General features: G+C 54.9%; 4 protein-coding genes across 4 annotated transcripts; all 4 read right to left on the bottom strand.

Moving 5' to 3' along the window:
• Window positions 1-765: 765 nt before the first annotated feature.
• Window positions 766-3,952, bottom strand: CSF3 (colony stimulating factor 3). The gene is made up of 5 exons (XM_058858056.1): window positions 3,682-3,952; window positions 3,086-3,255; window positions 2,621-2,728; window positions 2,359-2,505; window positions 766-1,717 (listed from the first exon to the last, which is right to left on the bottom strand). The coding sequence occupies exons 1-5, from the start codon at window positions 3,695-3,697 to the stop codon at window positions 1,547-1,549; spliced, it is 612 nt and encodes a 203-aa protein (XP_058714039.1). The 5' UTR covers window positions 3,698-3,952; the 3' UTR covers window positions 766-1,546.
• A 2,350-nt stretch (window positions 3,953-6,302) lies between these two features.
• PSMD3 (proteasome 26S subunit, non-ATPase 3) lies at window positions 6,303-11,387 on the bottom strand. The gene is made up of 12 exons (XM_058857690.1): window positions 11,163-11,387; window positions 10,096-10,286; window positions 9,225-9,362; window positions 8,925-9,061; window positions 8,647-8,837; window positions 8,363-8,466; window positions 7,591-7,705; window positions 7,250-7,369; window positions 7,071-7,174; window positions 6,705-6,860; window positions 6,560-6,610; window positions 6,303-6,473 (listed from the first exon to the last, which is right to left on the bottom strand). The coding sequence occupies exons 1-12, from the start codon at window positions 11,332-11,334 to the stop codon at window positions 6,396-6,398; spliced, it is 1,557 nt and encodes a 518-aa protein (XP_058713673.1). The 5' UTR covers window positions 11,335-11,387; the 3' UTR covers window positions 6,303-6,395.
• Window positions 11,388-12,308: 921 nt separating this feature from the next.
• On the bottom strand, window positions 12,309-17,629 carry LOC131588761 (gasdermin-A3-like). The gene is made up of 10 exons (XM_058857692.1): window positions 17,372-17,629; window positions 16,044-16,308; window positions 15,685-15,880; window positions 15,276-15,441; window positions 15,110-15,203; window positions 14,658-14,711; window positions 14,263-14,417; window positions 13,917-14,067; window positions 13,139-13,212; window positions 12,309-13,003 (listed from the first exon to the last, which is right to left on the bottom strand). The coding sequence occupies exons 2-10, from the start codon at window positions 16,261-16,263 to the stop codon at window positions 12,767-12,769; spliced, it is 1,347 nt and encodes a 448-aa protein (XP_058713675.1). The 5' UTR covers window positions 16,264-16,308; window positions 17,372-17,629; the 3' UTR covers window positions 12,309-12,766.
• A 131-nt stretch (window positions 17,630-17,760) lies between these two features.
• Window positions 17,761-25,433, bottom strand: LOC131588760 (gasdermin-A-like). Its single transcript, XM_058857691.1, has 11 exons — window positions 24,832-25,433; window positions 24,636-24,734; window positions 23,268-23,532; window positions 22,909-23,104; window positions 21,466-21,631; window positions 21,300-21,393; window positions 20,853-20,906; window positions 20,457-20,611; window positions 20,112-20,262; window positions 19,333-19,406; window positions 17,761-19,197 (listed from the first exon to the last, which is right to left on the bottom strand). The coding sequence occupies exons 1-11, from the start codon at window positions 24,868-24,870 to the stop codon at window positions 18,961-18,963; spliced, it is 1,530 nt and encodes a 509-aa protein (XP_058713674.1). The 5' UTR covers window positions 24,871-25,433; the 3' UTR covers window positions 17,761-18,960.
• Between the last annotated feature and the right edge of the window lie 97 nt (window positions 25,434-25,530).

Here is a 25,530-nt window from a genome sequence, read left to right as displayed (position 1 = left end):
GGCAGGAGGCAGGAGCTGGGAGCCCTGGCACGCCCCAGCACTGGGCTCTGTCTGGGATCATCACTGGGATGAGTGTGGTGAGGGATGCTGGTGGTCATGGGATGTGAGCGTGGGCCCGACGGCAGGAAATGGGGCTGGTGGAGCTGGGACAGCCCAGGGTGGGCAAACACCCATTGGGGAGAGGCTGGGGGTGCCCTTAGGGGTTTTCTGGGGCAGGGGAGATGCCCAGGGCTCTCCTGACATTGCTCAGCCACATTGGGGGCTGCCTCCTTTGTCCATCCTCACTGCTGAAAGCCTCCACCCACCGTGGCAGCTCTGGGCACATCCCTGGGCAGCTCTGGGGCAGATTCCCTGTGTGACAACAGCAGCTAAAGGGTGATTGGGGACCCCCTCAGTGCCACCAGCCCCAGGATGAGCCCACAAGCCAGCTCTGGGCATGGTGCCGGTGCCCTCAGCGGGCGCTGCCAGCGCGGGAAGCTTCCGGAGCTTTCTAGGAATCGGCTCTTGCCCAAGCAGCGCTGCTGGGTGAGGGAGGAAGCAGCTGTCCCACGGTGCCTCCTGGCCCTCAGCGGGCTCAGGCTGTGGGGTGGGGGCACTGGGGGGGCTGCATTTCATCTCTCTGAGCTGACACCAGCAGCCACAGCCCCACCCCAAACTCCCATTCCTTCATCCCCCATGTCTCTGTCCCTACATCCCCACACCCTGGCCACTCTGCCTCCCTCCCACGCAAGCAGGAGACAGTGGAACAGAGAGAGAGTGCAAAAATAGAGTTTATTTCCTTTTTTATCACATAGAAAAAAGCGGGTGTTTCTTAGGGCTCACCCAGCTGCAGCAATAAATACAGTACAAAACCCCCCACGCCCAGAGCTCCCACACAGCCACGGGACCGGGGCTGCGTCAGGCTCAGGAGGATGGGAATGTGTCCAAGTGGCTCTTTCCAGCCAGGGGTGGGCACAAATAAGTTAAACTGCAATAAGTATTCCAAGTTTAGCAGGGAAGGGGGACAGAGATGCAGCTCCCCAAAGTGCTGGGGCTCCCTGGAAAAGCCTCATCCTGGTGAGGCTGCTGCATCCCTATGGTTCTTCCATTTTGCCTCCCCTCCCTCCCTAATGGCTAATAAATATTAATTACTAGAAATAACACCCATCAGATGTGTCCTTGCAGGCTGCAGCCCGGACAGGGAGATGCTGCTCTGGAGCATCCTCATCCTGGGATGAAGGTGGTTTCCTGTGGGATGCTGCAGCAGCCCCAGCAGTGCGAGCTGTGGGGAAACTGAGGCACAGGCAGTGCCTGCAGCAGCTGTGGGGGCTCAGCCCAGCCCCAGAACCTCATAGCAGAGATACGCTTGTGTTTAAATATTAAACAAGGGTGATGCTGCACAGGTACCTGTGCACGGATCCACCGCAGGATCCCCTGGCACCCTCCCGGGGCCGCAGGTGGGGGAGCATCCCCAGACAGATAAATATTAAATAGCCATAAATATTAAATAAGCAGGAAATGGGGTGCTCTCGGGATGTCCCTCAGGTGGGACATCCACAAACAGGGGTCAGAGGCTGGCGAGGTGCCGCAGCGCCCGGTACGCCGTCTCCAGGAACCGCTGGAAGTTGGCCAGGATGAAGAAGCCGCCGACTTGTTGGTGGAAGTGGGAGGAGAAGGTGGGGAGGGGGTCCTGGTTCTCTGTGGGGTACGTCACTGTGGCCAGGTCCAGGTCCTCCATCTGCAGCCAGGCAGAGGCAGAGGCATCAGCTCCAGGCCTGGAGATGCCCCCCTGCCCAAGTGTGCCCCTCCTGGGGATGCAGCCCTGTCCATGCCCACCCCTCCCTGTGAATGGAGCTCTTTCCATGCCCACCCCTCCCTGTGAATGGAGCCCTTTCCATGCCCACCCCTCCCTGTGAATGGAGCCCTTTCCATGCCCACCCCTCCCTGTGAATGGAACCCCCACCATGCCCACCCCTCCCTGTGAATGGAACCCCCACCATGCCCACCCCTCCCTGTGAATGGAACCCCCACCATGCCCACCCCTCCCTGTGAATGGAGCTCTTTCCATGCCCACCCCTCCCTGTGAATGGAGCTCTTTCCATGCCCACCCCTCCCTGTGAATGGAGCTCTTTCCATGCCCACCCCTCCCTGTGAATGGAGCTCTCTCCATGCCCACCCCTCCCTGTGAATGGAGCCCTTTCCATGCCCACCCCTCCCTGTGAATGCAGCCCCCACCATGCCCACCCCTCCCTGTGAATGGAGCCCTTTCCATGCCCACCCCTCCCTGTGAATGGAGCTCTTTCCATGCCCACCCCTCCTCTGGGATGCAGCCCCTGCTTTACCCACCTGCCCCACAAGGTTCCCCCCTTGCCCCCGCACCTGCTGCTGGATGTTGGAGGACAGGTTGGCCATGTCCAGCTGCAGGGTCTCCACCAGCCCAGCGTGCCCGGGCAGCAGGGCCTGGATGGTGGCCAGAGAGCCTTGGTAGATGTGGAGCCCGGCACGGATTTGGTTGAAGCAAGTCTCCTGTGGGGGACATGGCGTGGTCAGAGGGGCTGGGTGTGACACGGGGCACTCTGGGGTGGCCCGAGCCGTGACAGAGCTGACCAGCTCATGGCAGGGGTGGGCTGCCCGCACTCACTGCCTGGAAGGTTCGCTTGTGACACTGCTCCAGCGGCGCCTGTGCGATGTCCAGGTGCTGCCGCACCAGCAGCAGCTCGTCCTCCTTGCACAGCTGCAAGGTGTCACACTGCGGACAAAGGGGACAGGGTCAGGACACCAGAGGACCCCGACACCCCCAGCGCCCCCCAGCATCCCATCCCTGGGGTGTGGGACCCTGTGCAGCCCTGCCAGGAGGAGGGAGGGGATGGAGTGGACCCGGTGTAACAGGGACGGAGCTGTGGCTGCCCTGGCAAGGTGCGTACCCAGGAAGGTCACCACGTGTCCCCGGTGGGTGCCCCAACACCCCGGGGCTGAGCCTTGGGCAGTGCAGGGGACACTGCTGGCTCCTGGCCCTGCTGTGCCGATAAGGGCAGGGAGGGGAAGGTCACCTTATCTGTGACCTCTCAGTGGCTGCCATCCCCCCTCCGCAGCGTGTGGGACTCACCACCACGCGCTGCAGCGCAGCCACATCCCCACGGATCTTGCGGGTGAACTCGAGGTTCCTCTGCAGGAAGAGCTGGAAGTCCTGGTCTCCCGAGAGCTCGGTCAGGGGTGCCCCGTGCAGCGCTCGCCACGGCGCCCACAGCAGCACGCCCAGCAGCAGCACCAGCCCACCTGCGGGAACAGCGGCTCAGCGTCCCCGACACCCCAGGGAGCCCCGAGCCCTCAGCCAGGATGGGCTCAGCAGCCAGGACCACCCTGGGGATGGTGGCAGCAGCGTGGCCTGGGGAAGGGGCGGAGACCCCAAAAGGGGAGAGGGATCAGTGTTCCCTGCATCCGACCGGTGCCGAGGGCAGCAGCAGGGGGCTCTGGGTGTGCGGGTGCAGCAGGTGCCACAGGTAGGGTGGGTTTATGGGTGCTCTGGGTGCAGTGGGGACAGTGGGTGCTACTCTTAGAGTGGTCTGGGTGTAGTGGGGGCAGCGGGTTCTCTGGGCAAAGTGGGGTTTTGGGGTGGTTTGAGTGCAGCGGGAGCAGTGGGGGAAGCGGGTGTAATGGGAGCTGTGGGAGATGAGGGTGCTGCACTGGGTGCTGGCTACTCACGGGTGAGGAAGCACATGGTGGGTGCCCGGCTCGGTGTCTCCTCCTCTGTTCAGTGCGGCCCTGCCCAGCCCGGCCCGGCTCCTCTCGCTCCTGCCCGGCTGTGCTCATTGATCGGGGGCATTTATAGCGCACGGGCCTCGGGGATTCTCACCGATGAGGCAACAGCGCGATTGCTTCACTGCCTTAATCACAGCATGCAAATCTCGCGAACCGGGTGCTCGGCCGCGGCCACACCGTGGGGTTTTCCCGGGGCCGGTGGGCAGCGGTGCCCCTCGGTGAGGCTGCAGCCGCCCGGAGGAGCCCAGGCACTGAGGCTGGTGCCGGGACTGGGCAGGTGGTGCCTTGGTGACTCATTAACCTGCTCGCAGGGCTTCCACTCCACTGGCCAGGTGGGCCAGTGCCCAGCACAGCAGGGTCACGTGCAGGGTCGCTCGCAGGGTCATTCGCCACCAGCCAAGGGGATGGTGGCTTCTGGCTGCTGTTGTCACCCTGGGATTGTCCCCATCCCCAGCCCGTGTGGGCAGCACGCCCTGACAGCTGCCCCAGACCCTCACTCCGGCATCAGGACGGGTGCTGGCGGTGTCACCTTCACGGTGATGGCACCAGCTGGAGGTGGCCAAGGTGTGACCCGGTCCAGGCACGTGTCCAGGGCTGCGGCTCCTTGAGGCAGCAGCACGGGGCCAGATCCTGCCCTGCTGGGCGCTGTGGGGCAGGGTTGTGCCAGGGTCCCCATGAGCAGCACCAAGCACCGGCCACATTGGGCTGAGCCCACCCGCGAGGGGCCAACCCCCCACTCTGCCCTACAGGGAAGAGGCTTCCAGGGCAGCCCTTGGCAAGGGGTGGCTGTTCCCGGCCCCGTTGCGCTGACGAGGGAATTTTGGCTCGTGCCGGTTCCCGCAAGTCCTTCCAGGATCTCTTGGGCCGGTGCCAGCTGGCCGGCTCCTGCCCTACACGGGCCAGTCGGGGCACAGGAGGCACCCGTTCCCCTCACAGCCCCGGACAGGGTGACCCCAGAGCAGGGTCGGGCTGGGGAGGCTCATTCTGCACTCCTGACCCCTGCCTGGGTCCCATCGCTGCCCCTCTGGAGGCTGTGGGACAGGGATGGGGACAGGGATGGGGACAGCGATGGGGACAGCGATGGGGACAGGGAACCCAGTGTCTGCAGGTTGCAGATGTTGGTGGGCACTGGGATGGGCAACACATCCAGTGGGGTATTTTGTGGGTACAGTTTGTGGGGTACAGCCATAGCACGAACTCCAGAAATTGGAAGTCCTGGAAGTTCCTGCCTCCAGCTGGGAAATAAACCCCCATCAGCTGCAGCCAACCCATGAGTACCAAGCTGAGCCTTCCTGGCACGTGTGCTCTAAAACCTGCTGATGACCTCCCTTCAAACCTGGCAGCACTCAACGTTCTGCGCTCTGGATGTGTGAAGGGACCTTGGCAATAAGAGACTGTTGATGGGATTTTTGGGAGAAACAGCCCCCCTAGCTCTGCCTGTCCCCAGCCCGGAGCCAGGGAGAGCCAGAGGCCATTGAGGGGCTCAGTGGAGTCCCCTAAGTCAGATCAGCCACGGGATCACCCCAGAGCTGCCCTCTCAGCAGGATGGTGCTTTCAGGAATTGTGATGGGGGCGTAGGGGGGTTGAATCAGCGCCCAAAGGCCCTGTCAGCTTTCCAAGGAAGGAAGTGGTTTCAAATCTGAAACTGTGGGTGTTGGGGGGTGGGGGAAGGAGCTGGCCCAGCAAACCACCCCCCCACCAAGGGGCCAGAGCTGCTCGGTCCAGGGACTGTCCTGGGCACCCACGCCGTTGTTTCTGCCTCGTGGTCACCCTTCCTCTTCAGCCTCTTTCCACCAGTGCTTCTGGGATGTCCCTGTGTCCCCAGTGCCAGCCCCAGTGCCCCTGGCTGGGCTCTTGCCTTCTTTGGTCTCCCCCAGAGACCACCAGAGCTGGAATAGGCTGGGACAGCCCCACTCTTGACCTGCAGCCCTGGCTGCCATCCCAGTATGGGTGTGACTGGGAGATTCCCAGATTTTCTCAGAGAACTCATCCCAGATGCTGATGGGACCCCACCTGGAGTGGCTGCATCACCCCCAGGGTTGGTGTTGTGGGGCACAAGGGGGGCTCTGTGCCTTTCCCAATGGAATTCTCCTGGGACACCATTCTGGAGCTGATGGGACCACTCCCAGCACCACTGAGACAAAGCTCCAGGCCCCCAGGATGGCCTGACCAGATCTAGTCCTACCTCTGGTGCCCAGCCCCAGGGAGAGAGCAGAGACCCCAAACCAGCCCCATGCCCCTTCCCATCCCAACAAACCCACAGCAGGAGCCACCCAGGGGCTGGTGTTTTTCCATATTTTATTTTAAAAGTCATAATTGAAGTTTAACAAAGTTTGACCCCGTTGTTGTCGTGGGAGCTGGGGGGGCACCAGTGGAGACCCCACTCCTGCTCCCTCCAGCCCCGCTCCCCTCGCAGCCCCCCTGGCATCGGCTCCGATGTCACCACAGGGATCCTTTTAAGGATGTTTTTTGGGGAGGGGGGGTCCCACCACAAGTGCAGGTGGTCAGGGGGTGTGGGCCCAGGGAACCCCCCATGTCCCCTCCCACAGTACAGACATGCAGGGATTTATAAAAGGGGGTCTTGGGGGGGGACGGAGGGCCCTGCTCAGCCACCATCTGTCCAAGGGACAAATAAAAAAATACAGCCAGGCCCAGGGTCATGGAAAACCATCGTCATCGTCCTCTGCCATCTCCTTGGCAAACTCCAGGTCCTGCTGCTCACGCTCCCGGCGCTCCTGGAAAGCAAAGGCCGAGGTTGGTGGCAGGTGGGGACAGGAGCCACATCCTTCCCGTGGCTGCAGAGACCCTGGTGAGATCTCACCTCTGCAGATTCCAAGTCCTTGTTGTAAGATTTGGGTGGGAACCTCATGGCCTGGAGAAGAAGAGGAGGAGGAGCTCAGAGCTGAGCCAGCCCTGAGCCACATCCTGCTGTCCCCATCAGGGCCCTGGGGACACGCTGTGCTCACCTTCACGGACATGTTGTGGATGTCGAGGCAGAAGGAGATGCGCTGGTGGAAGGCCAGCTGGGGCTCCCGTGTGGAGTAGATGTCGATCATCTCCTTGGACTGGACGTAGCCCTTCTCATGGTTGATGCTGGCCTCGATCACGCCGTCCCGGATGGCCTGTGAGCCCGGGCACGGGGCAGGGCATGGGGTGTCCCCGAGGGATCACACAGTGGGGATATGGTGCCCCCAAGAGTCCCCAGTTTGCCCTGGAGGAGCCTCAACCCAAAGCCAGCGGTGCTGCAGGGAGGGGGTGTGGGGGAACGGGGCAGGGTGGGGAGCTGTGGGCACCCCAGGACCCCATAGGGATGGGACTCCCTGTGCTGGTACCTTGGCAACGATGAACTCGGCGTCCTCGGGGCTGTCCAGCTGCAGCTTCTGGGCGATGTCAGCCAGGGAGATGCGGGAGTAGGAGAGACTGATCATGCGGACACCTGCAGGGAGAAGGGAACGGGATGCAGCCCCCCAGGCCTGCCCAGCCTGCTGGGGGTCCCCAAACACCCTCGTACCTGTCTTGATGACGTTGTGCCTCAGCCGAATGATCAGGGTGTAGGTGCCATCGGCCTGGAACTTGTCCCCAAACTGGTCAAGGACTTGGTTGAACTTGGCCAGGTTCCCTGTCCTGACGGCTGGAGGGAAGAAGGTGGGAATGGGGGAAGGAGAAAGGCTGGGGAAAGTGAGTCAGGGCTGGCTGACTTCCTCCTCCTCCTCCTTCCCAAGTGGCATCTGCATCCAAGTCCCATCAAGGGGAGAGAAGAGAATTCCCACTGGGTCCCTTCTCACTCAGGATATTCCTTGATTCTCTGACATTTCAGGAAGGACAGAGGCAGGCAGGGGTGGGCAGCCGTACCCTGGGTCAGCAGGAAGTAGGGCATGAGCGAGCGCTTGAGCGAGGGCTGCCGGAACTGGAGCCTGTCTGGGATCTCCCCGAGGAGCAGCTCCACCACGATGAGCAGCTTGTGCACCTGGGGCACAGCGAGACCCTGAGTGAGTCCCCACGGGGCCTGAAACCATCTCTGTCCCTGTGCACTCCAAGAGGTCTTGAACCCATCCCCACAGGGCACAAGACCCCAGGAGATCTCAAACCCGTTCCTGTCCCTGTGGGGCCTGGAAGGTCCCAGATTTGCCCTTGGGAAGCTCCAAACCTAGGAGATCCTGCACCTGTCATCCCTGCAGGGCTCAACACCCTGGGAGGTCCCAAACCTGCCCCAATGGGGCCCAGCCCTTGGAGATCCCACAGCTGTCCCTGCATAGCCCAACCCTGGGGGGTCCCAGATCTCATCCTGGAATGTGCCAAGCCTGGGAAGTCACAGAACCATCCCTGTGGAGCCCACCCCTGGGGAGTCCTGGTCCTGACCGTGGGAAGTACCAAATCCCAGGGGACCTGACACCATGGGGCTGACATCCAAGGTGGTCCCAAACCTGGAAGATCCCAAACTAAACTTCATGGGGCCTTACACCCCAGAAGGTCCCAAGCCTGGGAGGTCCCAAACCTGGGAGGTCCCAAACCAAATTCCATGGGGCCTGACATCCCAGAAGGTCCCACATCCAAGCCCTGTGAGATCCCAACCCCAAGGGGTCTCAGACCCAACCCAGGGGGGTCCTGTTCCCTCCCCACTCACCGTCTGCTTGAAGCCGACGGCCGTGTGCTGCGGGGCCTTGCGCAGGGCGTTGGTCATGGTCCGCCGTGCCTCCGAGTATTCCAGCTGGATGGCCTTGATCCGCCCTGCGCCCACACGGGGCGGGTGGGGAAAGCCAGCCAGTGAATCCAACCTGACCTACGTGGATCCAGGCTCCAAATCCTGCCTGGAAGCCCCACCTCCAGCTGCTCAAAGGGGTTCTCTGAGGAACTGGAGCCCTCGGTGTAGGGTGCCAGGAGGCAGGGCAGGCAGCGAGCGGTGCTCACCTGTGTAGTACAGGTACCGAGCCCACTCGTTGTTGTTGGCCTGCTCAGGGAACACGGACTTGGAGACGAGCTTCTCGGCCTGGTCGTAGAGGTTGTAGTGGAGATAATTCCTCAGGAGAAGGTTCAGGAGCGTGGCCTGGCCGTCGGCGTCGTGGCGCAGCGTGGCCGTGCGGAGCCGGGCGTGCAGGAAGCTGCAGGGGGAGGACAGGGAGTCAGGGAAGAGGGAGGAAAACAGGGGGATCAAGTTGAGGGACAGCCCCCCACAGGAGCCATCCCACCTCCGGACCACATCGAGTTTGTTCAGGAATTCGTAGATGCGGGAGTGGTAATAGTAACATTTGGCCACCACCAGGTCCAGGGCCCGGCGGTTCTGGGAGCTGATCTTCTGCATCAGGTCATCGGACACTTTCTGAGCCTGCGGGAGGGGAAGGGAGGTCAGAGCAAGGGGATTGATCCCAGGAGGGGCAGAGACCACCTGGGCTGTGGGGCTGAGCTGGGGGGAGCAAGTGAACACTGCTGGGATGAGTGGAGCAGAGCCAGGGGATGCCCGGGGAGCAGGGGCAGCTCAGGGGTCTCACCTCAGGGTACCTCTTGCTGTTCATCAGGTAGATGACGAGCAGCAGTTGCAGGTAGGCCTCCACCTCTGGCAGGAGAGGGGCTGAGGCTGCTTTCCCCGTCCGTGGGCGGAACTGCAGCTCAGCTTCTGTGTCCATGGACTGAGGGGAGAGAGAAATTCTGGATTGCTGTCCCTGTGTGGAGACAGCTCTGCTCCAGGTGTGACAGCCCAGGACTGCAAGGGCCTGTCCCTGCTCACATGTGTGTCTGAGCAGAGGGGCTGCACGTCCCCAGTGTCCCCAAACCCCACTGCCATATTCCAGAGGCTCCTTGGAGAGGGAAAGAATCATGGAATCCCAGACTTTTTTGGGTTGAAGGGGCCTTCAAGTTCATCCAGCCCCACCTCCTGCCATGGGCAGGGACACCTTCCACTAAACCAGGTTGCTCCAAGCCCTGTCCAACCCAGCCATGGACACTTTGAGGGATGGGGCAGCCACAACTTTCCTCAGAAATCCATTCCAGTCCTTCACTGCCCTCACAGGGAAGAATTTCTGGCCAATATCCCATCTAATCCTGCCCTCTGTCAGTGGCAAGCCATTCCCCCTTGTCCTGTTACTCCAAGCCCTTGTAAACAGTCCCTCTCCATCTTCCCTGTTGCTTCTTCAGATACTGGGAGGCCACAATTAGGTCACCCCTAAACCTTCTCTTCTTCAGGCTGAACAATCCCAATTCTCCCTGTCTTTCCTCACAGCTGAGCTGCTCCATCCCTTTGATCATCCTCTGGATTCACTTCTACAGCTCCACATCCTTCCTGGGCTGGGACCCCTGGGCTGGGGTGTCACCAGAGCAGGGTAGAGGCGAGGGCAGGCATCCCTTCCCCACCCCTGTCCCTACCTCCTCCAGGAATCCGAGCAGGAAGTCCCTGACAGTGCAGTTGGAGGTGAAGAAGCCGTGGATGGCCTTGTGCAGCACGTTGGGGTTGAGGCGGCGGGAGGTGGAGGGCAGAGCCCGCAGCGCCCGCAGGACGTAGCGCGGCTCCTTCCCCGACACCGCCTTCTCCAGCTGCTTCACGTGCTCCTTGATGTCTGTGGGGGCACATGGACACCCCTCACCTCAAATCCTCTGCCAGGAGCACCCCGGAGCAAAGCCAGGGCTGCTCCCTCGCCCTGTCCTGCTGCTCTGAGCTCCCTCTGCCCATGGCCTTGGTGTCCCCAGTGACCTGCCCTGCCCTCAGGGCTGTCCCTGCTTGGAGCAGGGGGCTGGTGAGGCCCTTGCAGAGTCTTCTCCCTCCTCCTGAAGGGCTCCAGCTTCCTTCTGCACCCCCGTGGGGTCCCACCACAGCAGGTCTGCAGCTCCCCTGTCCCTCACAGTCTGTCCCCAAAACACACCCTCACAGATTCCAATTCCCTTCCACACTGACCCCCCCAAAACACAACTCCATCTCCCATCTCTCAGTGACTGCCCCCAAAACCAACCTCCCCTTTCCTTTTCCTCACACACTGCCCCAAACACCCTTCTGCACAGCATCTCCCCCACAGAAAACACCCGTTTCCATTTCGCTCTCTGTGCCCCCTAAACCCCTTTCCCCATAGTGACACCCCCCCAAACACACCTCCCCTCTCCCGCATGCTGCCCCCCAACTCCCCTTCCCCAAAGTGTTCCCCCACCCTAAACTCGCCTCTCATTTATCTTTCCCTCAGAGTCCCCTCCGACTGCCCCCCCAAACTGATCCCGCCATTCCCATCCTCCAACACCTTTCCAGCCTCTTTCCCACCCCTCCTCAACCCCAGACCCCCTCCCCAACCCCCTCCTATACCTCCCCCCAGTCCCCTTCCTCCAACACCCCCCTCTCAGGGGTTCCACCGATCTGTGCCAGGTCCCTTCTACCCCCAAGACCCCCCAGTTCCCCCCTCATCGCCACAGACACCCCCATTACCACAACACCCCCCCCTCCCCCTCACCCTCCAGCGTGATCGCGTCCAGCTCCCGCTGCGGCTGCCGCTCTCCGGCCGCCTCAGAGGCCACCGGCGCCGCCTCCTCGTGCATCTCGACGTCGGGGGGCGCGGGCGGGGGTCCCTCCGGGGGTGCCTTGGCCTTGTCGCCGCGGCGGCGGGACGCTCCGTCCTGCTTCATGGCGTGACACTGCACAACGGGCCGCCAGGCGCGACCAGCCGAGCGCCGAGCCACATACGATCGTCTCCTTCCGCCTTTCGCTCGGCCGTTTCCGCCTTCGCTCGGGTTGTTCCGCCCCGCTGTCGGCAATCTCAGGCAGCGATCGGAGAGTTCCGCCGCGCTCGCTCGTGTAGTTCCGTGTCGCTCTCGGATATTTCCGTCTTCGCTCGTAGATTTTCGCCTCTATCTCGGGGGTTTCGGGCGAGACCTCTCGGAGAGTTCCGGCATCTTTCGCCTCACTCCCCTCGGGGATCTCCGTAGAGCTTTCGGGTGTTTCCGCCGAGCGCTGAGCCGTTCCCGCCTTTTGGGGGCGCGGGCGAGGGCGAGTCTTCTCTGAGGCGCAGCGCGAGGGCTCCTGAGGGGCTTGGCTGTGGTGGGGGATCCCGTGAAGGGTCCCGTGAGGGGCCGACTGTGACCGGGGATTCTGTGAGGGGACCCTTGAAGGGTCCCGTGAGGAGCCCACTGTGACCGGGGATTCTGTGAGGGGACCCGTGAGGGGTCCCATGAGGGGCCGCGCTGGGGCCAGGTCGGGGATGCCGTGGGTCCCGTGAAGGGCTGGGCTGCGATCGCGGATTCTGTGAGGGATCCCGTGAAGAGTCCCTTGAGGGGCTGCACTAGGACCGGGGATCCCGTGAAGGGTCCCTTGTGGGCTAGGGGATCCCCTGTGAGGGCTGGGCTGGCCTCGGGAATCCCGTGAGTGGTCCAGTGAGGAGGCGGGCCGGGAGCGGGAGTCTCATGGGGGGGCCAGGTTGAAGCTGGGGGTTCTGTGGGGGGTCTGGTCTGGTGCCGATGCTACGATGGTTCCAGGTTGGGTCTGGGCTCCCTTCGTTGCTGTTGAAAGGCAGAGCCTGGCCCCTGGTGCTGGAGATCCAGAGTCATCAGTGGCCACACAGGTGAGCAGTGCTGCCCCTTGCTGCAGGCACCCCTGGCCTCCAGGGACCCTCCCAGGCCCCCACAGCCTGAGGGACCCCCGACTTCCCCCCAGGGCTAAGTGCCTGTATTTCTCATACAGCATCCCAAGCTTGTCAGATGTGCTGTGGGACCAAAACATAAAAAATTAAGAAAGTGACTTTGAGAACACACAGTTGCCTAGAAAGACGGTCCTCTTTATAAAGTGGTAATGAAAGTATGGCTGCTCTAAAGTGCTGCCTGTGTCCCTTGAGGATCTCGGGGATGATGGCAGTGTTGGGACCAGGGAGGTGTTCGTGAAAGAAATCCACTTTGCAATCCAACCTTTAATATCCATAATGAGTTTTTGTGCCTTAAATTTCATTTTGCCAGCCAAAGCAGCCTTGAGCATTAACAAGGATGATACTGGGACAGAAACCTGGCTTGAGAGCAGAGATTTCCCAAGACCTTGTAGAGAAGTTCCCTGGGCAGGGCCAGGTACCTCCTACTCAGAGCCACTCAGGAGGTTGAGGGCGTACAGAGCCACAAACAAGGCTGCCATGGCCTCAAAGGGTTGATCCCCCGGGAGAGCTGATCCATCTTCCTGGAGCTGCACTCCACTCAGCTCCACCAGTTCCATGGTTAACCTCTGTTCCTCCTCGTGTGGGAAGGAGAGCAGCTCAGCATCAACATGGAAAGTCTCCTTCCCCTTATCCATGTCATGATTCAAGAGGTTTTCAACCTTTAAACAACAATAGAAAGAGCAAAATCAGAATTTCAATCAGTTGTCAAGTTGTGATATCACTGTGGAGATGTTGTTAGAATTAAAATAGTCTGTGCCCCCTTGAAAGGAGCGAAATGTGATTTGTGTTCTCACCAGCCTCAGCTGTTGGGACACAATCTTCCTTTCCAAGGATTCCAGCAGCAGCAGCAGCTGATCGTCCATTAACTCTGCAGAAATAAACTGGGTTTGGATCCAAAACCTCCCACCACAGTTAGTGGTGGGATGGGAATCGAGAGCAGGATGGGAAAGAGTGAAGAGGATGGGAAGGGTGATCATTTCTTGTAAACAGTGCCCATTTGGTCAGAAGTTCTTTGGATGCTTTAATAGAAAAGATTTGTTCAGGCTCCCTGTGAGAGTGATCTGGCTGTTACTCACAGGATCATGGAATACGGAGTTGGAAGTGACCTACAAGGATAATTGGTGTCCAACTCTTGTCCCTGCACAGACACCCCAGCAATCCCACTGTGTGCTGAGAGCATTGTCCAAACACTCCTGGAGCTCTGTCAGCCTTGGGGCTGTGCCCATTGCCTGGGGAGTGTGTTCAGTGCCTGAGCACCCTCTGGGGTAAGAACCTTTCCCTGATATCCAACCAACCCATCCCAGGCTCAGCTCCAGCTGTTCCCTCAGGTCCTGTCGCTGGTCACCAGAGCAGAGATCTGGGCTGTCCCTTGAGAGGAAGCTGTGACCAGACTTTGAGGGATCAGGGAGCCCTGGATGGGTGCAGAGGGGATTTCTCTGCTCTCCCTTCCATGGGACTTGGATGTAGATTCCACTTGAGGAGGAGGATGAGTGTGAGAAGAAGGCAGGAGGGAATGACAGGACTGGGAGTCATCCCTGCCTTGATTTCCCTTTTAAAGACCCAAGGTCTCACCATACAAGGCATCAAGGATGTAGGTGATTCCCAATGCCAGCGGAAGGAGACGATCTCTTAGAGGGAGCTGTAAGGTGCTGAACAGATCTTTTAAGTGTGGGCTCTCAGTTTTCAGCTCATAACCATCATTTTGCTCAGGAACTTCTTCCATCTGCAAGGAACGAGGGAAAGAAATGTCAGGATTTGAGGGCAGAGGCTGCTGCTTTGTCCAGAGCAGAAGATGTGCTGAGTGAGGGAATTTTGGCTGGACAGTTGTGGCACAGGATAGGAAGCTTGTGGGGCAAGAGGAGAGCTCCTGGATGTGTCTGTATTTATAAACGGTGTCAGTAAGAAAAGCTTCACTTACTTTCTGTCTGAGCTCCTGCAGGAGGTTCTTGTCTCTCATCCCAGCTTTGATGGTGTTTAAGAGTATGACCAGCAGGTCAGAAGACAGCTGGGGGAAAATTCGGCAGGAGTATTTAACTTCTGCCACCACTGCTCCTAATTTTCCTTGTGAGGGACCTGCAAACCAGAATGAGACCAAATCTGTCGCTTGAGTTCTGGGAGTTCAGGGGCAGCTCTAAACCCAGAGTCTGAAACACTCGTAGGAGTGTTTTTGAAGCGATATGGAATTTGGTCAGTTGTGATGTCTCAAGGAAGAGGGCAATGCATCTCTCCTGTTGGTTTGTTTTATGCTGGGAGATTGCTTCTTACCCAAAGCAGGTAAAGGAGCATGTGAAATCAGTGAAATACATTACTTACCATCAGCTACATAAGCTGCCCTTCTCACAGGTTCTGCTGGGAAATAATCCAGATCTGAAAGAGGATAAAAGGGACAGTTTTCTATACCTGCCTTCCCACTGGTGGTCACCCACCCAAAGAGTCCTTTCCTGACTCTCCTGAGTAGGAAAGGAAAAAAACCACTGAAACTCTGTTCTGTGTGCCATATATCAACTGGAGTTCTGCAGCTTCTGAAAAGTAAATCTAAGCCTTCCTTCTTTCCCTTCTTTAATGACCCCCTCCCCAGAGAGCATCTTTGACCTTGCCTATGTTATTTGACCTTTCCCAGGTGATTGCTGTCCCTCACACTGCCTCCTCCTCTTTGCAGACAAGCTGAGGGTAGCTCTGGGGACAAGTCATACTTCATAAAATGTTCTTCCCCTTCTGCACTGTTTCTGGAATGGAGGAATTGGTAATTTCTGCAAGTTGCTTACCCCATGCTCCATCTCTGATGTGTAGCCGGATGGTCCTGAAGGCCAGGGTGCAGCCCTTGGGTATGACTATGCTTTGTTTGTCCTCCCTGGTGCCCTGGTCAAGGAAGAGAACCTGTTAGAACACCTGGGTGCAGGTGTTGGGGAAGGAAGGAGAGAGGAGCCAAACCTGTGCACAGAATGTGGTGTAAAATGTGGCCTTGAAGCCCCCATCTGCCTTGGTGGATTCCCTGTAGACGGTCTCCTCTGAGGCTTCGAGGATTTCAGTGACCATACATAGCTTGATGTCTGTTCTCCGTAGTTGCTGGATGAAGGAATGATCCATGTTGATTTGCCTGGAAAAGGATGGGAAGGGTTTGGAGCATCAGGAGTGGCTGAGGCAGCTGAGGGAGATAAGCCTATAGAAGAAGAGGTTCAGGGGGGATCTTGTCATCCCATTCCCTAACGTGGCATTGTTAGAGGAAGTTCATGCCCTAAGGTCTTAATCTTGGTTTTAGGCTGTTGATAACCCATTGTTGACCCTGTGTGTGCTGGAGGGGGATGACTGGAGCTTGTGTGCTCCCTTTGTCATTCCTTACCTTTCCCTTCTCAGTGCCTCCAGTGATTCCAGTGGTACTCTCTTCTTCTGTGGTGTAATGGAAAACTCTTTGGACAAGGAGGCACCTCCTTGCAGCCCTACACTTGCAGGGTCAAAAGAAATGCTGAGACCTCCATCAGCTTGGTCAGCGCTGGTCTTTGTGAGGGTAAATTGGCTGGAATCTTGATGGAGAGACTCTGAAATAATTCCATGCATTATCTTAAGCAGGACTACACAGACTCAGCACTGTAAGTATATCACACACAGGAGAGCTGGAACATGGTACAGCTTAGCCACAAAGGACTCAAAAATATTATCTATGGTATTTGATAAATTCATATTGATAAATTTGGGGCTTACCTATGCATTTAGCATCTTCTGTAGGCAGCAGCACATCTTCCAATGTGAACCCTGTCCTCTGGTAGTAGGGAGCTGAGTGGAATATGCGTTTTGATTTTCTTCTTTCTATCAGTAGATAGAGAGGCCTGAAGTGCTCGTTGTCTGCAATGCTCTCGACAGGGACCAATTCTTTGCATGGATCCATTTGATTTACAAGGAATTTGGTGAGTTTTTTAAACATTCTGCTGTGGCTGAGGTTTTGAAGCAAAGCCAAGTGGATTTGTACCTTGGGAAAGAGGGAAAACAACCTAAGCCAAATTACTTGACATAATACCAGGACACTGTAACAAAGTGTGACTTTAATGATTAAGAAGATTTCAAAATAATGACTCAAAATCCCCTTCATGGTCCAGGGACACAAGTTTCACAGGGTTGTTACAGGGAGAGTTTTATGAGGAAGCAGCAGGAGCTGTGGGTTTTTTGTCCTCGTTCGCCTTTGCTGGTGAACCCCAGTGATAGTGCAGTTGGCAAAGATTTCAGGCCCTCAGGGTTTTTGAGGACAAATGTCTGCCAAAATAGAGAGAAATCAGCCCAGCCCAGCCTTGTTGGGCAGACCCTGGTGATGTGCAGGGGAGAGGCTGGTGTTTGAGGGCCATAAAAAAAATCCCTTTTTGTTTTCTGAGACAGCTTGCTTTTATCAAAAAGTTTCAGTTTCGCTTTTCTGGTGTTTTACGGGATGGAACTGGGGAGGGGAAATTGGGCAATCAAGACTGGTGTTGATGGGAAGGGGACTTAAGGCTGATCCCATTCCCCCCCCTGCCCTGGTCAGGTACACCTTCCAGTCTCCCAGGCTGCTCCAAGCCCTGTCCAGCCTGGCTGTAGACTCTTCCATGGATAGGGCAGCCACAGCTTCTCACAGGGCAACCTGTTCTGGGGCCTCAGCACCCTCAGAGGAATTTCTTCCCAATATCCCATCTAACCCTGTCCTCTTTGACAAATTCCAAAGACAAATAGCCTTGCTTAGCCCATGCAGGACTCATTCCCTTGAAGGTTTCCAAGAAGAGAAGAAAAACTGATGAAGAGCACTTAACAGAGAGCTACCACCAATCCTCTCCCCTATCCAAAGCTCTGGGATAGTGCACTTGCCTGTTTGTGGGTGATGAGTGTGCAGAGCAGTGGGGCTGCTGTGGTGATGTGGCCTCTGGAGAGCAGCAGGACTGGGGAGAATTTCTCTGGCTTCCCTTGTGCTCAGAGGTGTGGAAGTGTTTGCGAAGTACAGGAGCTGTGCGCTGCGCAGGAAACTCACACCACCAGAAAGCCACAGCAAACAGTAAATTGATTTCTCTTACCTTGCTGCACGGGGGATTCACTGAAGAAACACCTGGAGAGGAGACCTGGAAGACCTCTGGCTGTTTGTAGCAGCTTCTCAGAAGCTGTTCCCAGCTGTGAGGTCACTTGAGCAATGTTACATCCTCAGTGTTCTGTTTCCACAAATCGGCTGTTGCTTGCGTAACACTTCCTTTTTACTGATTGAGCAGAGTATGTTACAGGGGCTGTGAATAACTAGAACTTCTACAGATGTAAAAGATGTGAGCCCATCCCTGGAAGTGTCCTAGACCAGACTGGACAGCAGGTGAGATTGGACGGGCTTTAAGCCTCTTCAGGCCAAACAATTCCATCATTCCATGCTTCAAATTTTTGAGCCATATAACACTGCTGTTCTTTGACAGATGGAGAAATGGACTCAGGAGGGGATATTGGGAAGAAATTCCTCTCTGTGAGGCTGGTCAAGCCCTGGTGTAGGTGCCCAGAGCACCAGCTGTGCTGGCACAGGTGCCCAGAGCACTCCATCCCTGGGAGTGTCCAAGGCCAGGTTGGACAGGGCTTGGAGCAACCTGGGATAGTGCAAGGTGTCCCTGCCCATGGCAGGGGCTGGAACTGGATGAGTCTTAAGGTGCATTCCAACCCGAGCCATGTTTCCTATAGTCACTGCCATACTTGTTTGACACCAAAAGCCATCCATGTGAAGATTCCAGAAGGCAAGTGCACATTTTTACCTGAATACTTCACTTTTATTAGTCTATCTTAGAATACTATACAAACAAGTAATAAAAATATTCACACTTTATTTTAGAAAGTTCTCTACATGAGACTGCTGTATCCACATCAAGGGCCCTTATTTCTTGTACAGCCTCAATCCTGAGGTTGTCAGATGTACCATGGGCCCAAAAAGACACAAAATTAATAAATTGCCTTAGAGAACACCCAATTGCTTAGCAAGAAGCTGCTCTTTATTTATAAAGTGATAAAGAGAGTATTTGTGGTGTTTCTTTGAAGTGCTGCCCATGACTCTTGAGCATCTCGGGGAGATGGGACCAGGGAGGTGTCAGTGAAGCCTTTGGGATCACCCCACCTTCCAACAACCAGCAGTTAACAGAGTCCCTGCTGAACCAGAGTGGGACCAGGATGAATCACTGCTGGTGTTTTCCTTTGCCATTTGTTTTCTTTTAATTTCCTCCCTTTTCTTTTGCATTTCTTTTTTGCCTTTGTATGTTCTTTCCCTTTTCATTGCATCTCCCCTTTCCCTCTGCATTCCCTTGCCCTTCCCCTTCCCTTTCCCAGTTACTGATTGCAGAAGCAGCACCAGCAGCAGCATTTTGAGGGAAGCAGGATTACATGAGGCACCAGTGCCAGGCCTGTGATTATTTAGGCTTGTGGACTTTCCTGTTGTCCCTCAGTATTCTCAGGGAGACAGACAAATCCACTTCGATATCCAGCATTTAGCATCCAGAATGAATTTTCAAGCTTTAAATTTAATTTTGCCAGCCAAAGCAGCCTTGAGCATTAACAAGGATGATACTGGGACAGAAACCTGGCTTGAGAGCAGAGATTTCCCAAGACCTTGTAGAGAAGTTCCCTGGGCAGGGCCAGGTACCTCCTACTCAGAGCCACTCAGGAGGTTGAGGGCGTACAGAGCCACAAACAAGGCTGCCATGGCCTCGAAGGGTTGATCCCTTGGGAGAGCTGATCCATCTTCCTGGAGCTGCACTCCACTCAGCTCCACCAGTTCCATGGTTAACCTCTGTTCCTCCTCGTGTGGGAAGGAGAGCAGCCCAGCATCAACATGGAAAGTCTCCTTCCTCTTATCCAGGTCATGTTTCAGGAGGTTTTCAACCTTTAAACAACAATAGAAAAAGCAAAATCAGAATTTCAATCAGTTGTCAACTTGTGATATCACTATGGAGATGTTGTTAGAATTAAAATAGTCCATGCCCCCTTGAAAGGAGCCAAATGTGATTTGTGTTCTCACCAGCCTCAGCTGTTGGGACACAATCTTCCTTTCCAAGGATTCCAGCAGCAGCAGCAGCTGATCGTCCATTAACTCTGCAGAAATAAACTGGGTTTGGATCCAAAACCTCCCACCACAGTTAGTGGTGGGATGGGAATCGAGAGCAGGATGGGAAAGAGTGAAGAGGATGGGAAGGGTGATCATTTCTTGTAAACAGTGCCCATTTGGTCAGAAGTTCTTTGGATGCTTTAATAGAAATGATTTGTGCAGGCTCCCTGTGAGAGTGATCTGGCTGTTACTCACAGGATCATGGAATACGGAGTTGGAAGGGACCTACAAGGATAATTGGTGTCCAACTCCCATCCCTGCACAGGACACCCCAGCAATCCCACTGTGTGCTGAGAGCATTGTCCAAACACTCCTGGAGCTCTGTCAGCCTTGGGGCTGTGCCCATTGCCTGGGGAGTGTGTTCAGTGCCTGAGCACCCTCTGGGGTAAGAACCTTTCCCTGATATCCAACCAACCCATCCCAGGCTCAGCTCCAGCTCTTCCCTCAGGTCCTGTCGCTGGTCACCAGAGCAGAGATCTGGGCTGTCCCTTGAGAGGAAGCTGTGACCAGACTTTGAGGGAGCAGGGGGCCCTGGATGGGTGCAGAGGGGATTTCTCTGCTCTCCCTTCCATGGGACTTGGATGTAGATTCCACTTGAGGAGGAGGATGAGTGTGAGAAGAAGGCAGGAGGGAATGACAGGACTGGGAGTCATCCCTGCCTTGATTTCCCTTTTAAAGACCCAAGGTCTCACCATACAAGGCATCAAGGATGTAGGTGATTCCCAATGCCAGCGGAAGGAGACGATCTCTTAGAGAGTGCTGTAAGGTGCTGAACAGATCTTTTAAGTGTGGGCTCTCAGTTTTCAGCTCATAACCATCATTTTGCTCAGGAACTTCTTCCATCTGCAAGGAACGAGGGAAGAAATGTCAGGATTTGAGGGCAGAGGCTGCTGCTTTGTCCAGAGCAGAAGATGTGCTGAGTGAGGGAATTTTGGCTGGACAGTTGTGGCACAGGGCAGGAAGCTTGTGGGGCAAGAGGAGAGCTTCTGGATGTGTCTGTATTTATAAATGGTGTCAGTAAGAAAAGCTTCACTTACTTTCTGTCTGAGCTCCTGCAGGAGGTTCTTGTCTCTCATCCCAGCTTTGATGGTGTTGAAGAGTATGACCAGCAGGTCAGAAGACAGCTGGGGGAAAATTCGGCAGGAGTATTTAACTTCTGCCACCACTGCTCCTAATTTTCTTTGTGAGGGACCTGCAAACCAGAATGAGACCAAATCTGTCACTTGAGTTCTGGGAGTTCAGGGGCAGCTCTAAACCCAGAGTTTGAAACACTTATAGGAGTGTTTTTGAAGTGATATGGAATTTGGTCAGTTGTGATGTCTCAAGGAAGAGGGCAATGCATCTCCCCTGTTGGTTTGTTTTATGCTGGGAGATTGCATCTTACCCAAAGCAATTAAATGTGCATGTGAAGTCAGTAAAATACATTTACTTACCACCAGCTTGATAAACTACCCTAGTCATAGGTTCTGCTGGGAAATAATCCAGATCTGAAAGAGGATAAAAGGGACAGTTTTGTATACCTGCCTTCCCACTGGTGGTCACCCACCCAGTTTCCTCCCTGACTCTCCTGAGTAGGAAAGGAAAAAAACACTGAAACTCTGTTCTGTGTGCCATATATCAACTGGAGTTCTGTAGCTTCTGAAAAGTAAATCTGAGCCTCCCTTCTTTCTTTTCTTTAATGACCCCTCCCCAGAGAGCATCTGTGACCTTGCCTGTGTTATTTGACCTTTCCCCGGTGATTGCTGTCCCTCACACTGCCTCCTCCTCTTTGCAGACAAGCTGAGGGTAGCTCTGGGGACAAGTCATACTTCATAAAATGTTCTTCCTCTTCTGCACTGTTTCTGGAATGGAGGAATTGGTAATTTCTGCAAGTTGCTTACCCCATGCTCCATCTCTGATGTGTAGCCGGATGGTCCTGAAGGCCAGGGTGCAGCCCTTGGGTATGACTATGCTTTGTTTGTCCTCCCTGGTGCCCTGGTCAAGGAAAAGCACCTGTTAGAACACCTGGGTGCAGGTGTTGGGGAAGGAAGGAGAGAGGAGCCAAACCTGTGCACAGAATGTGGCATAAAATGTGGCCTTGAAGCCCCCATCTGCCTTGGTGGATTCCCTGTAGACGGTCTCCTCTGAGGCTTCGAGGATTTCAGTGACCATACATAGCTTGGTTTGTGTTCTCCGTAATTGCTGGATGAAGGAATGATCCATGTTGATTTTCCTGGAAGAAGAAAAGGATGGGAAGGGTTTGGAGCACCAGGAGTGGCTGAGGCAGCTGAGGGGGATGTGTTGGTTTTCCATGGCCTGGTTTTTGGTAGCAGAGGTCCTGAGAGGTGGTTTTTGTGAGAAGCTGCCAGAAGATTCTATCATGATGGCTGATGGCTCTGAAGATGGACATGCTGCTGGCCAAGCATGGGCCAATTAGAGATGTTGGTAACAGCTCTGTGGTAACATTCTTAAGAAGAAAATCAAAACAAATTGGGACACAGTTTTTTCCTAGCCAGAGAAGAGGGTGAGGGGAGAACATGTGGGGGAAACAGCATGGAGACACCAAGGTCAGTGGAGAAGGAGGGGCAGGAGGTGCTGGAGCCGTGATTCCTCTGCAGGCTGTGGTGAAGACCATGGTGAAGCAGCTGTGCCCCTGTAGCCCACAGGGATCCACAAGGGATGCAGAGCTCCACCCAGAGCCCATGGGGGAGGTGCCCATGCCACAGCAGGCTGTGGGAGGCTGTGATCCAGTGAAAGACCTGGTGGAGAGAGTGGGCCCCTGCTTCCAGGTTGGAGCCTGTCCTTGGAGGACTGCACCCCATGGAAGAGTCATCCACACCACAGCAATTTTGAGAGGACTAGTGCCCATGGGAAGGATTCCTGTTATAGCAGTTTTAGCAGGACTGCTGCTTGTGAGATTTGGAACTATACTGGAGAAGTTCATGGAGAACTGTCTCCCATGGGAAAGAACCCCCCACAGCATAGGAGGGGAAAGACTCCTCTCCCTGAGCAGCAGCAGAAGAAAACCTCAGAAAAACTGACCAAACAAACCACCCAAAACCCCCATGCCCTTTCCCTGGCATTGTTGGTGGGAAGGAGGGAGGGGCTGGAGGACAAAAAGGTGTTGTTAAGGACTTAGTTAATTTCTCATTATCCTCCTTTGATTTTGTTAGTAAAAAATTCACTTTGTACTTTTAAATTGAGCCTGTTTTACCCTTTGAGTGTTTTCTCATGGTCCTTATCTCAATTCATGAACCCTTTGTTTAATATTTTCTCTCTCCTCTGCCCAACTGTAGCAAGGGAGAGAATGAGTGATTTTTGTCAGTGCCTGGCATTTGGCCAGTGTCAAACCACAAAAGGGGGATAAGCCTGTAGAAGAGGAGAGTCGGGGGCACCTTGTCATCCTATTCCCTGTCTAACCTGGCTTAGTTAGGGGAAATTCATGCCCTAAGGTCTTAGTCTTGGTTTTAGGCTGTTGACCTTGGGTGTGCTCCCTTTGTCATTCCTTACCTTCCTCTTCTGAGTGCCTCCAGTGATTCCAGTGGTACTCTCTTCTTCTGTGGTGTAATGGAAAACTCTTTGGACAAGGAGGCACCTCCTTGCAGCCCTACACTTGCAGGGTCAAAAGAAATGCTGAGACCTCCATCAGCTTGGTCAACACTGGTTTTTGTGAGGGTAAATTGGCTGGAATCTTGATGGAGAGACTCTGAAATAATTCCATGCATTATCTTAAGCAGGACTACACACACTCAGCACTGTAAGTGTATCACACACAGGAGAGCTGGAACATGGTACAGCTTAGCCACAAAGGACTCAAAAATATTATCTATGGTATTTGATAAATTCATATTGATAAATTTGGGGCTTACCTATGCATTTAGCATCTTCTGCAGGCAGCAGCACATCTTCCAGTGTGAACCCTGTCCTCTGGTAGTAGGGAGCTGAGTGGAATATGCGTTTTGATTTTCTTCTTTCTATCAGTAGACAGAGGGGCTTGAAATGCTCATTGTCTGCGATGCTCTCGACAGGGACCAATTCTTTGTGTGGATCCATTTGATTTGCAAGGAATGTGGTGAGTTTTTTAAACATTCTGCTGTGGCTGAGGTTTTGAAACAAAGCGAAGGGGATTTGTACCTTGGGAAAGAGGCAACACAAATTAAGCCAAATTCCTTGAAATAATAGCACAGAATCACAGAATGAACTAGGATGGAAAAGACCTTTGAGATCATCTAGTCCAACCTGTGACCAAACACTTCCTTATCAACTAAGTCATGGCACTGAGTGTCATGTCCAGTCTTTCTTTAAACACGTCCAGGAATGATTACCAACTCTGTGGGCAGATGATTCCAGTCACCAATCACCTTTTCAGTGAAGAATTTTTTCCTGATGTCTAAGCTAAACTTCCCCTGGTGCAGCTTAAGCAAGATGTTGTAACAAAATGTTAGTTTAATTATTAAGTAATTTTCAAAATAGTAACCGATATTACCCAGGGACACAAGTTTCACAGGGTTGTTACAGAGAGCATTTGGAGAGGAAGCAGCAGGGGCTGTGGGTTCTTTGGCTTTGTTCGCCTTTGCTCTGTACAACCCCAGTGATTATACAGAGGCAACACAGCTGGCAGACTCTGAAGATGCTGATTTTGGGGACAAATGTCCACCAAAATAAGAGAGAAATCAGCCCAGTCCAGCTCCTTGGACAGACCCTGGTGGTCTGCAGGGGACAGAGGGTGTTTGAGGGCCAGAAAGAAATCCCTGTTTCTATTCTGACACGGCTTGTTTTTATCAAAAAATTCCAGTTTCACTTTTCTGGTGTTTTACAGGATGGAGGTGGAGAGCAATTGAGAAATTGAGCAATCCAGAATGGTTTGGGTGGGAAGTGACCTCTAGGCTCATCCCATTCCCCTCCCTGCCATGGTCAGGGATGCACCCCACTGTCTCAGGCTTCTCCAAGCCCCATCCTACCCAGCCTTGGACACTACCAGGGATGTCAGCCAGCTGGTGCCAGTGCCTGACCACCCTCATACAGAGGAATTTCTTCCCAATATCCCATCTAACCCTGCTTTCTTTCAGTTTGAACCATTCCAAAGACAAGTATCTTTGTGTGCTCAATGTTAGTAGCACTTCTGGGCTCTTTCCCTTGGAAGTCTCCAAGAACAGAGGAAAACAAAACAAGAGCACTTAAATAAGAGAGCTCCCACCAACCCTCCCCTACCCAAAGCTCTGGGATAATGCACTTACCTGTTTGTGGGGTGGTGGATGTGCAGAGCAGAGCGTGAAGCTGCTGAGGTGATGCAGCCTCTGGAGAGCAGCAGGACTGGGGAGAAGTTCTCTATCTCTCTGCCAAAGGTGTGGAAATATTTGCTAAGTATGGGAGTGCCACAGGAAGCTGGCATCATCACAAACCCAGAGCAAACAGTAAACTGATTTCTCTTACCTTGCTGACAGTAGGCTCCCCAAAGCAACCCCTGGGCATGGGCAACGTTAGATCTGATCCGTGCTGGTGGATCCCCAGCTGTTCACACCAGACTTATTATTGCCCAGAGTTATTCCCAGCTGGAACAATTTACCATCCTCTTCCCCAGTGTTGTGTTTCCTCAAAATGGCCATTGCTGGTGTAACTCATCCTAGAGCAGAGTCTGTTACAGGGGCTGTGGATAACTGGAACTCTACAGATGTAGGAGATGTAAGCCCATCCCTGGAAGTGTCCAACATCAGTTTGGACAGGAAGGTATCCCTGCCCCTGGCAGCAGGTGGGACTGGATGGGCTTTAAGTCTCTTCAGGCCAAACCATTCCATCATTCCATGCTTCAACCTTATCGAGTCAGGTAATGTTGCTCCTCTTTTACAGATGGAGAAATGGGCTCAGGAGGGGATATTGACAAGAAATTCCTCCCTGGGAAGTGGGGTGAGGCCCTGGCACAAATTGTCCAGAGAAGCTGTGGTTGCCCCATCCCTGAGGCCAGGTTGGACAGGGCTTGGAGCAACCTGGGATAGTGGATGGTGTCCCTGCTCATGGCAGGAGGCAGGGATGGGTTAGCCTTCAGATGCCTTTCAATCTGAGCCATTCCATGTTTCCCATAATCACTGCCATATTTGACACCAAAAGCCATCCATGTGAAGATTCCAGAAGGCA

The sequence above is a fragment of the Poecile atricapillus genome, chromosome 27 (genome assembly GCF_030490865.1).
Source record: "Poecile atricapillus isolate bPoeAtr1 chromosome 27, bPoeAtr1.hap1, whole genome shotgun sequence".
Lineage (NCBI taxonomy): Eukaryota > Metazoa > Chordata > Aves > Passeriformes > Paridae > Poecile > Poecile atricapillus.
The sequence above is the reverse complement of the archived record's forward strand: the minus strand, read 5'-3'. Positions and strand labels throughout refer to the sequence as shown.

Coding starts and splice junctions, on each gene's coding strand:
- CSF3 (XM_058858056.1), bottom strand. Junction 2,729..3,085: donor CTGCGCTGCAGCGCGTGGTG/GTGAGTCCCACA, acceptor CTTTGTCCGCAG/TGTGACACCTTGCAGCTGTG. Junction 2,506..2,620: donor ACAAGCGAACCTTCCAGGCA/GTGAGTGCGGGC, acceptor TGTCCCCCACAG/GAGACTTGCTTCAACCAAAT.
- PSMD3 (XM_058857690.1), bottom strand. CDS start 11,334: ATGAAGCAGGACGGAGCGTCCCGCCGCCGCGGCGACAAGGCCAAGGCA. Junction 9,363..10,095: donor TGCTCGGATTCCTGGAGGAG/GTAGGGACAGGG, acceptor CTCTCCCCTCAG/TCCATGGACACAGAAGCTGA. Junction 7,175..7,249: donor GCACAACGTCATCAAGACAG/GTACGAGGGTGT, acceptor TTCTCCCTGCAG/GTGTCCGCATGATCAGTCTC.
- LOC131588761 (XM_058857692.1), bottom strand. CDS start 16,263: ATGTTTAAAAAACTCACCAAATTCCTTGTAAATCAAATGGATCCATGC. Junction 14,712..15,109: donor CATCAGAGATGGAGCATGGG/GTAAGCAACTTG, acceptor ATCCTCTTTCAG/ATCTGGATTATTTCCCAGCA. Junction 14,068..14,262: donor TGCAGGAGCTCAGACAGAAA/GTAAGTGAAGCT, acceptor CGTTCCTTGCAG/ATGGAAGAAGTTCCTGAGCA.
- LOC131588760 (XM_058857691.1), bottom strand. CDS start 24,870: ATGCCCAGGGGTTGCTTTGGGGAGCCTACTGTCAGCAAG. Junction 21,394..21,465: donor ATGCCACATTCTGTGCACAG/GTTTGGCTCCTC, acceptor TTCCTTGACCAG/GGCACCAGGGAGGACAAACA. Junction 20,263..20,456: donor TGCAGGAGCTCAGACAGAAA/GTAAGTGAAGCT, acceptor CGTTCCTTGCAG/ATGGAAGAAGTTCCTGAGCA.